The sequence below is a fragment of the Marmota flaviventris genome, chromosome 5, assembly GCF_047511675.1.
Source record: "Marmota flaviventris isolate mMarFla1 chromosome 5, mMarFla1.hap1, whole genome shotgun sequence".
Taxonomy (NCBI): domain Eukaryota; kingdom Metazoa; phylum Chordata; class Mammalia; order Rodentia; family Sciuridae; genus Marmota; species Marmota flaviventris.
Window position 1 is genome coordinate 57,282,133 of NC_092502.1, and position 14,613 is coordinate 57,296,745.

Consider the following 14,613-nt stretch of genomic DNA (forward strand, 5'->3'; position numbering starts at 1 on the left):
GTACTGATTGTTATGTTTTTTAATGATGGGCTTGTTGCCCAATTATTTTTGTGGATTAAGGAGATTAGAACTACAGCTGTCTGTATCCAAGTGCTAAATGGGACAAGCATGCAAAACTTTTTTATATATATATGTGTATGCACATGCGTGTGTATTTGTCCTTTTTTAGGACACTTGGTGTAAGCCTATGTAAAGGGAAAGAAATTTTTTGCAATTGTATAACTTAATCTTGAAATGCTTAACTGTGTGGTTACATTATTAAAATTGTTTTAAGCTACTTATTTGCTTTGTCTTGTTACAGGAACAAAGTTTGTGGAATAAATTAACATATTAAAATTTTTTCCATTGAATAGGTATTTTGCCAACTCCTATTACTCAGCAAGCTAGTCTGACATCTCTGGCACCGGGAACTGGAACCACATCAGCCATCACTTTCCCAGAGGAACAAGAAGATCCTAGGATTAATAGAGGTCAGGATGAAGCATCTGCTGGTGGAATCTGGGGTTTTATTAAGGTAAGGAATATTTACTTTAAAATTATATTTAATTTTCTAATTATAAAACTGATAGGTGTTCATTAGAGAAATTTTTAAAGTACAGAATTCATAAGGAAAGAATAAAAGTCCTTTTTCTTATGAGTTTTCTGTGGCTGCTGTAATCTGTTGTTTGTGCATATTTATGGATATTTGTGTATTCTGTTAATTAAATTCAAATAGATAGTGATGTGGGTATTATTTTGTGTTTTTTTGTTTGTCTTTACCTAGTAATTATCATGAACATTTTCCCATCCATAAAATATTTTTCAGAGTGCATTTTTAATGGCTACTTTATATGCATTCTATTGCATTTACTTCCCATTTGTTATTTTACAGATCTAATACTGACATTCTCTAATTGTAATTTTTGAAAATTAGTGAGTTAATTTTAATTCAGAAATAAATTATACAGATTTATCATATACAGTATGATGTTTTAAAATATGTAGGCATTGTAGAATAACAGAATTGAGTCAATTAACATATGCGTTACTTCACATATAATTTTATCGTGAGAAAACTTGAAATCTATTCTCAGTGATTTTTCAAGAATCAACCCATTGCTGTTAAGTATAAGTCACCATGTTGTATAGTTTCTCCTAATTGTAATTCTTATCGATAAAACTATGATGAGCATTATTCTTATCAATAAAATTATGATGAGCATTCTTGTATGTAAATCTTTATGGTTATCTCTGATTCAATTTCTGGTCAATGTTCAAGTAGACATTTTAAAAATCATGTATTATGCCAACATACATTGTTCAGCATTTTTCATTTGGCAGCACTAGTTGTTAATTTGAAATAGAGTATTTTATGATTTAATAGGCAAAAAATTTCAAAACCTCATTTTAATTTGTATTTCTTTGCTAGGTACTGAATTTGAACATATTTTCTTGAGATTTTTTGCCACTTTTTTTTTTGGCGAATTCTGTTCTTTTTTTTTTATTTTTAATTTGTGATAACTTTCTTTTCTCTTGTTGAATTTGTAAGAATTCCTAAGGTTTGTTGTTGTTGTTGTTGTTGTTTTGTTTTTGGTACTGGGGATCCAACCCAGGACTTCATACATGCCAGGCAAGCACTCTACCACTGAGCCACTTCCCTAGTCCATATCATATGTTGCAGTTTTCTTTATTTTAATTTTATTATCCTTTTTGACACAAAGTTCTTAAAATTTTAGGAGTCATTTCTGTAAATCTCTTTTCAATTTTACGTTTTTATGCTACAAAGAAAAAAAGACCTTTTCTTAGCCATAATATTTGATGAATGTTTTTCTTTGATATCTTCTAAGGTTTTTATCATTTCATTTTTTATATCTATTTAATATAGCCGAAAGACTTTACTATATGAGGTAGAGCTCAAACAATTATTTTTCAGCTACTTAATGGACTGTTGAACCTCATGTCACCAATGACTTGATATGTCACCTTTATTTTAGTTACTAAATTGTATGTTAATGTCAGCTTCTAAACTCTATTCTACTCCCTCTGCCTTTCTTTTCAGTATTAGCATACTGTTTATTTTATTTTGTACATGAATATTAATAGTAGCCATCTTAAACATCTACTGCATTTATCTGTTGTATATTGTTTTAACAAAATACCTAATGCTGTGTACTTTACAAGGAAAATAGGTTTAGGTAGCTTGAAGTTTTGGAAGCTGAAAGTCCGAGATCCAGTGGTTCTATCTGTTTGGTCTCTGGTGAAGGCCTTCCTGGCTGCATCATAACATGGCAGAGAAGTACACGTAGAAGGGGCTGAGCCTGTGGGATGGCCTTGCTTTATAACGACTTGTTCTTACAAGAACTAACTCACTTCATGAAACCAGTATTAATCTCTTCTGAGGGCAGTGCTGCTCTGACCTAATCACCCTGTACTAGGCCTCACTTCTAGAAGTTTTACAACCTCAGCTCCACTGCAGTGGGAACCAAGTTTCTAGCACATGAGCCTTTAGAAGACAAAACACATCCAAATCATAGCATCTACCAACTGCTGAATGGATTGAAAAATTATATATCCATACAATGGAATACTCCTCAGCAATTGGATTCTTCCAATAACAGATGAATTTCAAAAGCATTATATTAAGTGAAAATTAAGCCATATTTTATTTCATATATGACACCCTAAATAAGGCAAAACAACAGAAAGAAATTAATACAGTGTTTGACAAAGGACAGGGTAGGGACAGGGGTCCCAAGAAGATGTTATATGGGAAAAGATCTAGCACAGTGATAAATAACATCCTGGGTTAATTTAACTCTAGGCTCATTTATTATACTAGTATATATTGAAAGCCTGCTGTGTGCTGAGATGGGTATGGGGGGCATTCAGTGATGCATACGATAGAGAGGGCAGTTGAAGTCTCTCCATTCAAAAATATGTCAGTATTCAGTTGCATAAGCTCGCTGATTTGTCTTCAAATGTTGTGTCTTATCTGTGCTTATTGAGACAAAACATTAATTGTTGGTCTTTCCCACTTATTTTTATCAATGAATTTTGGAATCATTCTGCCAAATTACTCCCAATATTCTGAAGGTTTTTTTTTTTTTTTTTTTACATATGTTAAATATTTTTTACATTGGTAAGTGATTCAGTGAAATTTTACATTATTTAAGCTTCATGTTTTATGACTGGCGTTGTTCAGAGCTTCCTTTTTAAAAAAATATTTTGTAATTTAAAAGTTTTCTTTGTGGGCTGGGGCTGTAGCTCAGTGGCAGAGCACTTGACTAGTATATGTATGAGGCACTGGGTTCAATCCTCAGCACCACATAAAAAATAAACAAAAGGCATTCTGTTCATCTACAACTACAAAACAATTTTTTTAAACTTTTCTTTGCATAGAGACTATAACTATTTTATCCCTTGCCAAGAACGTCTCTCTTTCCACTCGTCATCCCCAGCTTAGCTCTCCAGGGCTTGGAATAGTAATAGCTCATGGTTCCTAGCATGCAGTTGGTAGGTAGTCTTAAATTTCAGTCTCAGGAACTCATCTTGTTCTGAGTTGCCTTAGTTTAATGGTAAGTTAGGAGAGAGGGCATCTGACTTATTACTCAGATGCCATCTCAGGAGGCACTGCTTCCTCAGGTGCTTTCACTCTGGGAGAAGCAGAAGGAAAGAATGGGCCCTGAGATGTGGTTCCTCAGCCTAACAGTGTGGTTCTAAGACTCCAGAGGAAGAGGTCTGGCTGAGAAGAGAATGGGAATGAACAAAATGAGAAACTGGAAGTAGGAAGAAAGGAAACTTTAAAAGAAGATAGCTAAATGTTATATGTTAAAGTAATAGGGAACCATTCAGGGGGATGCAAATGAAAAGTGGTTTTTTTGTTTTGTTTTTGTTTTTTTTACTATTTTTGTGTATTAGGGAACAGAGTATGGATATGTATAGACATCAGATTCCAGTCTGTATTTGAGAACCTGAGGGATGTTTCATCTAATATTTTAGGTAAATAAGTAGAGATGAAGTATAAAAATATATTTATAAATAAAATGTACATAGAATATCATACATTCCAGGCCAGGGCTATTCAAAATGTGGTCTGAAGATTGCTGCTAGTTTACACACAGCTATGGATCTGTGATGCCAACGGGAAGAGAACTTGAGAGGACCATTTAGAAATATTAATAATAACAATTTACATTGCTCCAACCTCATTTTTTTATATATGAATATTTTTAAAAAGTTCTGGTCTGGGATGCATTGTAAACTTAAAAATTTTCCTCACAGTCAAAAAGTTCATGATATTCTTTGTTTTGAATGAGTATCTATGAATTTATGTACTAATTTGTTTCATGCAGGGTGTGGCTGGAAATCCTATGGTGAAGTCTGTGCTTGATAAGACAAAACATTCAGTAGAAAGCATGATTACAACGCTGGACCCTGGCATGGCTCCATATATTAGTATGTATATAAGTTAAACGTATCTGCCATGTTTTAAAGTGTGCATAAATGTCAGCCACTAATTGTAATTCTCAGTTCATTTCCATTGGTCATGTGGACATTCCTCTTATATTCTTGTATTAAGGTGTCCATCTTAGCTTTGGTGCTATTAATTCACCCTTTGCTTAGTCACCATTAAATAAGTTTTGAAAACTCCACAGAATAGACTGTAAAAACAATATGAATTTTTAGTGTCATTACTTATTTTCTTAAAAATATAAATTAGTACTGCTTTGTATTAATTTGTTTTATTTTATTCACTGTTGACATTTGAAGTGATGCTTTTGTTCATACTTGGTTTGGGATTTTTTCCAGTTGTTTTAGATAATGTATGTATGCTTAAGTCAAGAATAATATTTTTAAGGATGCTAATCTAGTTATTAATAATAAATGTTTACTAGATTTGTTGGGAGAACTATTTTAAATGCCTTTAAGCTCCTATCACCAAGAATCCTTCAGACAGTTGGCATAGAGATACTCTCTATTATTTAGCTTTTGTATACATATTCAGTATGTAAAGTAATATCTCTTATCTAGGTCAGAAACCATTATTAGTAATCCTATAGAAAATCTTTTGCAAACCAGAGCTTTATTACAGGTACTCAAACAGAAATTTGTTTGTTTATATTTTTTATTATTTTTAATAGTTATATGTGACAGTAGAATCTATTTTTGATATAATTATACAATCACAGAATATATCTTATTCTAATTAGGGCTCCAATCTTGTTGATGTACATCATGGTAAGATTCACTATGCTGTATTCATATAGGTACATAGGAAAATTATTTTTAGTGTTAGTATAAAATCAAGAGCATTCACTGGTCTTAACTCTGTTGTTAGTTCACTGTCTAGTACATGTCAGTGGACAAGACCTAGCAATGATTAAGTACCATTTATTGAATACTTATTCTGCCAGGTACTAATTCTCATAAGAGTTCTGGAAGGTAGGTATTTTTCTCAAATTTTAGGTCAGGAAATTGAATTCAAAGATGTGTTAGTAATTATTTTGGGTCACATACACATAGCTTGGTGAAGCTAGATTGAATCCAAGTTTAAGTTTTTACATTTTAGCCACTTTGCTTCCCTTGAAGTAGAAAATTCAATCAAAAATTAGTCCAAGAAAAATGAAAAATTATACCCCATCTGATTCAAATGTATGATATGTCAAGATCATTGTACTGTCATGTGTAACTAATTAAAACAAATTAAAAAAATAAAAGAATGGCATATATAAGAAAAATAAATAAATAAAAAATAAAATAGTGCTGAGATATATCAAGTGAAAATACAAAGGCATCTCACAAGAACTCCTAGAAGCCAAGAAACCATGACAACATAGCTAATTTTGTATGTCCCTTTCTAAAATAAGCTGACTCATTGTGGAATGAAAAAAGTAGTCTTGTGATAATTCTCTGAATTAAATTATATCAAATAAAAAGTGCCTATGAAACTTAAAAAAAAATTAGACCAATTCAGTTGTTCTTTATGTTTCTAACAGTCTAAGAATTGAGAAGTTTGACTCTCTATATATTTGGTTTTGTATATTCGTAATAACCAGTTTGACATACTTAATGCATTATATATATTCTTTTCTTCAGAAGTATGTATTTTGAATGAAGGAAAGAAATGTATATTTTTGGAGGTTTTGCTATTTTAATGGATGTAGTCTGTGTTAGACTGTAAAAGCAATTATTTAATCCTTACAGCAGGTGGTGGCAGGTAGTTTTCTACAAAGAAACAAGCTCAGTGACTTCCCCAAAGTAACAAAGCTGATAAATGATAAAGCCAGAACTCCAACCCAAGATAATTTCTCAAACCAGTAATCTGCACAACATCAAGAAAAAGGCATAAAATCAAAGGCGGGGGTGGTGAAGAAAGATATAGAAATGAAATTTCTGTTATTATGACAACATATAATTAGTTACCTTTAGTATGTGATACAACAGTGTGTAAAAGCTGACACTTTACTGACAGCAAAAGCAATACCATTCTGATCTAACAAAACTCAATAAAACTTATGGCATTTTTACACAAATATGTTAGAAATCACTTGATATAAAATTTCAAATATATCAAAGAAATCACAAGAACTGTGAGAAACAGATTTTAATTGCCTCCAAATTGGATCTTTCTAAATTCTTTTAACTAGTTCTCTTTATTATCATTAAAGACAGGGCCACTCATCACAAACTGAAAAGCCTTTGAGCTGCAGCTGAATGGATCAGTATTTAGTGATAGTCAAGATATGTCAATTATATTGATCTACTGTGTACATGTGCGAATATATAATAATGAATTTCACTATTATGTATAATTATACTCATCAATTTAAAAAAAATGACATGTCCCACGTGGAAGAAAAAGTGAGAAAGGAGTGTTTATTCTTCTCTTTGCTATGTGACCCTTTGCTTGTAGGTTCTGATAACTGCTGAAATTCCCAGTTGAGAAGTGATCTGTGGAATATTACATAATCAAGGAGAAGGAGTCTTTGATAAAAAATAACATTCAGTTGTTCCACAGATATTTAGTTGGAAAAAATAGCCTTGCTTTTGAGGCAGATGTTTTACTTACAAACATCTTTCATGAGATATCTCTTTTACCAAGGATAGACATTAATGGCTATTAAATATCAGAATATACTGTGCTTAGAACCAGGCCTTTGAATTTACCATGCTGGTTGATCATCACTAATCTTGAAATCTGAAGTCAAAATGCTCAATCTGACAGTTTTTGAGTACTGTTGTGATGGCACATGTGGAAGATTCCACACCTGACCTGTGATAGGTCACAGTCAAAATGCAGACTCACTAAAAATAGTATACCTTCCAGCTATGTGTATAGGTGTATATGGAATAGACATGAATTTAACATTTAGACATGGATCTGTCTTCAGAATATCTCATTAGGTATATATAGGTAAATACTACAAAATCTGAAAAATTCGGAAATCCAAAACACTTCTAATCTCCAACATTTTGGATAAGGGATAATACTCAACTTGTATCGCAAAATATTAGATTAAGATTTTTTAAAATAATGAAACATACTTGGTCAAATAGTTATATTTAGAAATAAAGCACAGGGTTTTAAAAATTAATTAATTTATTCTAATTAGGTATATATGACAGCAGAATGCATTTTGATTCATTGTACACAATTGCAGCACAACTTTTCATTTCTCTGGTTGTACATGATATAGTATCATACCACATGTGCAGTCGTACATGTACCTAGTGTGAGAGTGTCCAGCTCATTTTACCATCATCCCTGCCCTCATATCCTCTCCCCTCCACTTTGCCCAATTACAGTTCCTCCATTTTTCACATATCCTACCCACCCCCCTTATGTATCAGCATCCACTTATTAGAACATTTTTGGGATTGGCTTACTTCACTTAGCATATTCTCCAACTCCATCCATTTTCCAGCAAATTCCATAATTTTATTCTCTTTTAATGCTGAGTAATATTCATTGTGTATATATAGCACAGTTTCTTTATTCATTCATCTGTTGAAGGGCATCTAGCTTGGTTCCATAGTTTAGCTATTGTGAATTGAGCTGCTGTAAACATTGATGTGGCTGCATTACTATAGTATTCTGATTTTAAGTCCTTTGGGTATAGACTGAGGAGTGGGATAGCTGGGTCAAATGGTGGTTATATTCCAGGTTTTCCAAGGAATTTCCATAGTGCTTTACAGATTGATTGCAGCAATTTGTGGTCCCACCAGCAATGTAAGAGTATGCCTTTCCCCACAAATCCTCTCCAACACTTATTGTTGTTTGTATTCTTGACAACTGCCATTCTGAATGAAATGAAATCTTAAGAGTAATTTTGATTTGCATTTCTCTAATTGCTAGAGATGCTGAACCTTTTTTCATATATTTGTTGATCGATTGTGTATCTTCTTCTGAGAAGTATTTGTTCAGATCCTTAGCCCATTTATTGATGGGGTTGTTTGTTTAGTTGGTATTAAGTTTTTTGAGTTCTTTATATATCCTGGAGATTAGTACTCTGACAAAAACACAGGTTTTTAGTATAATTGAAAGTTAAAGTATTTGAACTGATGAATAAAATGTGGTATACTCACCTTTTTAAAATTTCAAATTTCATAAATTATTTCGGTTTTCAGATATGCTTAAATATTTTTATTAGGACAGTAGTGCATGTGTAATTTACAAATAAATGTGTGATAAATGCTTTTTTAAAAAATGATGAAGATGTAGAATAAAAAATTTGATGATCCCCATACTGAAACTATTTCTTTGATAAAAAGCATATGTTATGAGAGTTCTTGTTTTTAGTTCATAGTTTTTATGAAACTCTTTGATGCACCACTTGCCATTAGTAATAGTTTTTATTTTCATTTTCTGGAATATCACAAATATATAACTTATACTTCACAAGTTGGAAGTTTAAGTCTAGGATTGCTGTATAGTTGAAGGACTGCAAACTGGCAAGCACATGGTATTAGAAGTTTCATATAATAAGTATCTGTTTTTATTAACTAATAACAGAATAATTATTTGTATTTATAATCTTAAAAATGCAATTAATGTCTCCACCCAAATTTTAATTAGAAGAAGCTTAGCTAAATTAGTGTAGTAGACAAATAAGCTGTTTTCATATCTGTTGTGTCATCAATTCCCAAATAAATAATCTGTGGAGTACTTTTAGGAACCATTATTAGATGCTGTAAAAGTATTCAATGAACAGATTAAATGTGGGAAGAACTTGGCTAAACTCATGATTTGTGAGATTTCTCAGAATCTCTGTTCTGTCAGTGTATGTTGTGAATTTCACAGAAGGGGATGCAGTGTGCAGTATCTCCCACAGTGTTTGACTACAGAATACTGTTTTCAGGCAAACTACTGTTGTATTCAGTAACATTTCATAGACTACCAAAAAATATCCTAGTTATGGCAGATATGATACTCAGAATTATTAGAAGGTATGTACCATTTAAGACTCCTTCATATACTGTATTAAATTCCTATTTTTAAAACTCAGAAAAAATTAGCAGTTTGGGGCTAATCACATGTTGGAATGAGATGCTCTTATACTTGATTAAAGGGTGAAAAATGTATCTGATTATATCAAATGGTGTGGTAAAAAGAGGGTTCAGGTCCTGACATGAGCACTAAACAGCAGTGTTGCCTAAGGCAAGACTTTGTCAGCTTCAGTTTCCTTAGCCATACAAAAATGGTAATGATTTTTATCTTGCCTGGTTTTATGAAGTTGGAGTAATTATGTAAATATTAGCATATGGTATGGTAGTAATTATGAGAATTTCATTATTTTAATTTGGAATTGTAATCTTTTTTGTAGAATCTGGAGGTGAGCTGGATATTGTGGTGACTTCAAATAAAGAAGTAAAAGTGGCTGCTGTCCGAGATGCCTTTCAGGAAGTCTTTGGCTTAGCTGTGGTTATAGGGGAAGCTGGACAATCTAATATTGCCCCACAACCAGTGGGCTATGCAGCTGGATTAAAAGTGAGTAAAAACACCTTTTTCCCTTTCAATTAATTTTTCATCATTGTGATAATGATGTTGTGGTTTATATGGAGCTAATTGTGTTTTTATAATGATGTTGAATTAATGATTACTTTTAGTTAGAAAATTCTTAGGTATATTGAAGATATAGTGGAGTTTTAATTTAAAGAAATCTAAGATAGGTTGTAATTATTGGTGGAAGGATTGAAATATACTCAGCACAAAAAGAGAGTCCCAAAAGAAATCTTTAAAACTTAGTAACAACATTCAGATCAGCACCTAGAATTATAATATATATTGAATCTCACAAATTTGTTATTATTAGTATTAATAATCCTGAAAATGTTAAAGTTCCAGGAATTCTGCACTCTCCTCTTTAAGTTCTTTTTTCTTTGGTCTCTATTGTACTGTTACAGATAAATAGTGGCATACAAGCATCTCTCCCAACTTAAAAAAGAAATAAGCCAAAGGAAGCACCACCAAATTCTTTGACCTCATTTGCCCTATACCCTACTACTTAAATTTGCTTTCTTTGAGAGTTGCCAACACTTTTCTCTAATTCTTCTCTTGCAGTCTCTTAAACCTGCCCCGAGCAGGTGTTTGCCTGCATCACTCCCCTGACAGTTCAGGGTTCTCCATGCTATTTGACTTACCAGTGGCTTTCTAGACAGTTGTCTCCATCTCTTTCTTAATTTTTTTTTTCACTTGTCTTCCTGATACCACACTTTGGCTTCCTGGTTCACTGTTTCCCTGATGTTTCTGTGCCTCTTCTCAGCCTCTTCTTGGTCCTCTTCTCTGTCTACTCCCTTAGTGATCTCCTACCTTTCTTGGTCTTAAGCCTCTTAGGTGTACCAGTAGTTCTGTTTCTGTCTCCACTGAGACCTAAGTCCTAATTTATATAAAACTTGCCCTTTGGATGACTTTCTTGAATATCTTAAATTTAATGCCTACAATTAAACTTTTTCTGTCCCCTAGACTTGCTTTCCCACTCGTCTTTGTCTCAATAGATGGCATTTCTATCCTTCCATTTTCTTAGGCAAGAAACCTTGGAATCATTCTTAGCTTCTCGTACTTCTCATTTATAATTCATTAAGAAATCTTGTTTGTGAGACAGATAGTTCTTGGCTTTTGTTCTGGTTATGTCTTAGGAGGTTGCCTCAGACACTGAATTAGGGCATACTGAACCATTGTTTGCAAGGAAAATACAGGATTACATTTTTGCCAGCCTATATTTTTTGTGCTCTGTTTAAATACATCTTTATATACATGTTTTTGGTGTTTTTTGTTTTGTTTTGTTTTGCTTCATTATATTGAAATGTTATAGGCAACAATACTATAGCTCATGCTTGAATGAGATTTATTTAATACACACATTTTCTCCATGAGGTATATCACAGCCTCCTTGTGCTAAGGAATACTAGGCAGCATATAGCACTACACTTGGAGGCCATTTGAAACAGAGAGATCAACAACAAGCACAAAAATGCCAAACCAAGGCACTGATAGAGAAAAAGACACTTGTTTCCAGTACACAAACTGAAACAAGAAGGCACAGATAGTATTCCTTGTTCATGTAATTGAAAATGTGCATATTGGGAAATGTGCATATCAGACAATTCAAATTTCTTGTGCTTCTGTGTATGTCTGATTTTGAGATAACAAATACATTCTAGTGATGAGTAAAATTCACCGATACAGGATTCACAAATAATGAGGATAACTGTATTTGCATTTAAGGAGAAATGCGTTCTGGTATGACATGCTGGCCATAAGGAATGTATAATAGTGTACATTACTGAGACCATCTGAAAGCCACTTTACCTTATTCACTCTCTTCATAACAGAATGAGGTAACTAGCATAGCATATTTCAAGTTTTGATTATAATTAGCTATTAAATATAATTAGCCCACATTGATACTAGGTTATTTTAAATTGTACTGGATAGTGCTTTATGAATTTGAGGTACTTTTTCATGTTTAGTACTTTATTTGAATAGAATATGAAGCCCTTTACATGCCCCCCACCACCCAAAATCACTTTTCTGAATTTGAGGCTGTCAGGTAAAATGGTTACATTATATCTAAATATAGTGCATTATATACAATACAAATCAGATTACTTTTCATAATTATCTGTTCTTACAGAAGAATGCTGTGAAGAATACATGCACTTTGAAATGTTTCTACTTTCTGGGGGATTTCCCTTGAACTTGGCTTTCACTACACATTTTCAGTTAGAATTTCTATGGTGCTAGAGGTTTACTCTTTATAAAATATAGCAAAGCTAACTGTGGACTGTGGGGTTTTTCTTCAATCTAATTTTGAAAAAAGTATGGTAAGTTAAATTTGTATACACAATAATTGTACATTTGATCAGTTGTGCACAGGTAAATATTAACATTATAAAAGATTATATTTACTTTAAAGATGCAAGTCACATACCTAAGACTGAGTTTGTACTTGCCAAATTTCAAGAGTGCTTTTGCAAATTAGAAAGTATTAATGATCTGAGAAAGAAGACTTTTCCAGATTTACTTTTAGAGAGGATAACCTGGATAAAATCCTAAAATAGAAACAGGTTATTGAACAAAGAAAATGGTAAGTACATTTCTTTGAACTTAGAGACTAAAGCAAGGGCTTTGTGTATTGTGAAGTACTATATAAATATGGAGGACAGTATTGGTATTACATAGGTGGGATGGCAAAAAAAATTTATTCATTTAATTCTCTAGTAGAGGTTATTTGAATCTGGGAGATTAGAACTTGCCATTGTTGTATTAAGCAGTGACAATGTATGGCTTTGGGTTTCAAGGCAAAGATGGTGAAGACTGTAGGGGTTAGAGTAAGAATAGATGCTGAGATTGCAGGCATTCAGAAAGATGATTGGGTACTGAAGTATAAGCTTGTCATTGGGAAAAAGGGTGCAAATATACATATTTAAGAAGATAAAATGTATTAAAGATGGAGACGGGGACAGTTTACAAAATTTTAGCAGCAGAAAAGAATATAAATTTAGAAAAATTGATCATGTAGAAAGTCTGCTTTTTCATTATGATTTTTAATGGGTCTTAAGTATTTTGTTTCATTAGATATTATTACACACAAGATACTTTAAAGCGACACTGAACTTGAAAGGCTGATAGGGAGTTTTTCCTCAAGAAAAACCTTATTTGAGAGTATTATTGGTAGTTTGGTTTGTTTCATGATTTTATTCATATTTGACAGATTTACTTCTGCTCTAAAGTTTTTGCCTTTAAAATTTAGATTTTTTTTTTTTTTTCACAGTCTTAAATAAATAAAAACTACAGTTGTGGCTGTGGCTCAGTGGTAGAGCACTTGCCTTGTATATGTGAGGCACTGGGTTCAATCCTCAGCACCACATAAAAGTAGATAAATAAAGATATTTAAAAATATATACATATTTTAAAAATATCAAAACTAATATTTTTATTAATTTGTCAGGTTTTTTTATTGTTGTTGTTGTTGTGTGTGTGTGTGAGAAACAGAGGGAGCTAATGAGAAAAAAAATTAATGTAGAATCTTAAAATACAAAACTTAACCAGTTTGTTTTTTCATCCTATCAGATTTTATTTGAAGTGAGTGGTTTTTCTGAACTAAACTTAATTTGCCCCTTTAAATATATGAAATAATTTAAGGAAATAAGTCAATTCAGCCAAAATTAAAGTTAGGAAGTTTCTGAAACTTCTATGCCAGGTATTAGTTTTATCAAAAAGCAAATCATAGCTATGATCAGTGTTTCATAGCTTATTTTCAACAAATAAAGATATAGATAATACCTAGAAGCCATTTCAAGATGTGTAAAAGTATAGTTACTTATCTGAACCAAGTTGCCTAGTATAAATTCTCAGAGTACAATGTAAGCTCTAGGACCCTTCTGTTTCATAGCTCAGTTTGATGATTATTTCATTGTGAGCTCTAACTTACCTAATTATTGATCCCTCCTACAATATAAAATTTCATTCTTAAAACATTTGTAAAGAATGATTGATGTTAAAGTATCTTGTAATTCCAATGAAAGAGGCCACATTTAATTAATGTAATAGTCAGAGGAAAAAAAAAAAGGCCAGATATGACTTCATTTTCATTTTCTCTTTTGGACTCCACAAACAAAAAAAGAATTAAACTTTTCTGCTTAGTTTATCATCTTGTAGCTTGCAGGTACCAATTAATTTGGTGAATATTTTGTGAATCATATTAAATATAAATTCTGCACTGTGGGATAGTAAAAAGTGAAGAGACAGTCTCTATTCCCTGGAAGCATGATATCTAGGTTTGATGATGCAAAATCCCACTAATCTATTAGTTGTTTTTTTTTTTAATTAACATGTATTTGAGTTTCATTTCTTTTCTTTTCTTTCTTTCTTTTTTTTTTTTTTTGTGTGTGTGTGTGTTGCTGGAAATTGAACCCAGGGCATTGTGCATGCAAGGCAAGCACTTTTCTACCAACTGAGCTATGTCCCCTGCCCTTAAGTTTTTTATCAATGAAGAATCTAGCCATAACTCCTTCCTGAGATGAGTGAATTAGGGAAATTTATAATATCTACTATAAAGAAATAAGTTCACCTTACCTATTATGTTTTTTTCAGAGTCAGCAGTTGCCTCCTTATTTCAGTGTCATTAGATT

The 14,613-nt window shown here is 32.3% G+C and overlaps 1 protein-coding gene across 1 annotated transcript in view; it reads left to right on the top strand.

The window, feature by feature from the left end:
• Prrc1 (proline rich coiled-coil 1) overlaps window positions 1-14,613 on the top strand; it is a 34,490-nt gene that overhangs the window by 6,702 nt on the left and 13,175 nt on the right. The window contains exons 4-6 of the mRNA XM_027949370.2: window positions 354-514; window positions 4,332-4,434; window positions 9,804-9,967. Of these exons, the coding sequence (XP_027805171.2) occupies window positions 354-514; window positions 4,332-4,434; window positions 9,804-9,967 (428 nt within the window). The remainder of the gene's footprint in view (window positions 1-353; window positions 515-4,331; window positions 4,435-9,803; window positions 9,968-14,613) is intronic.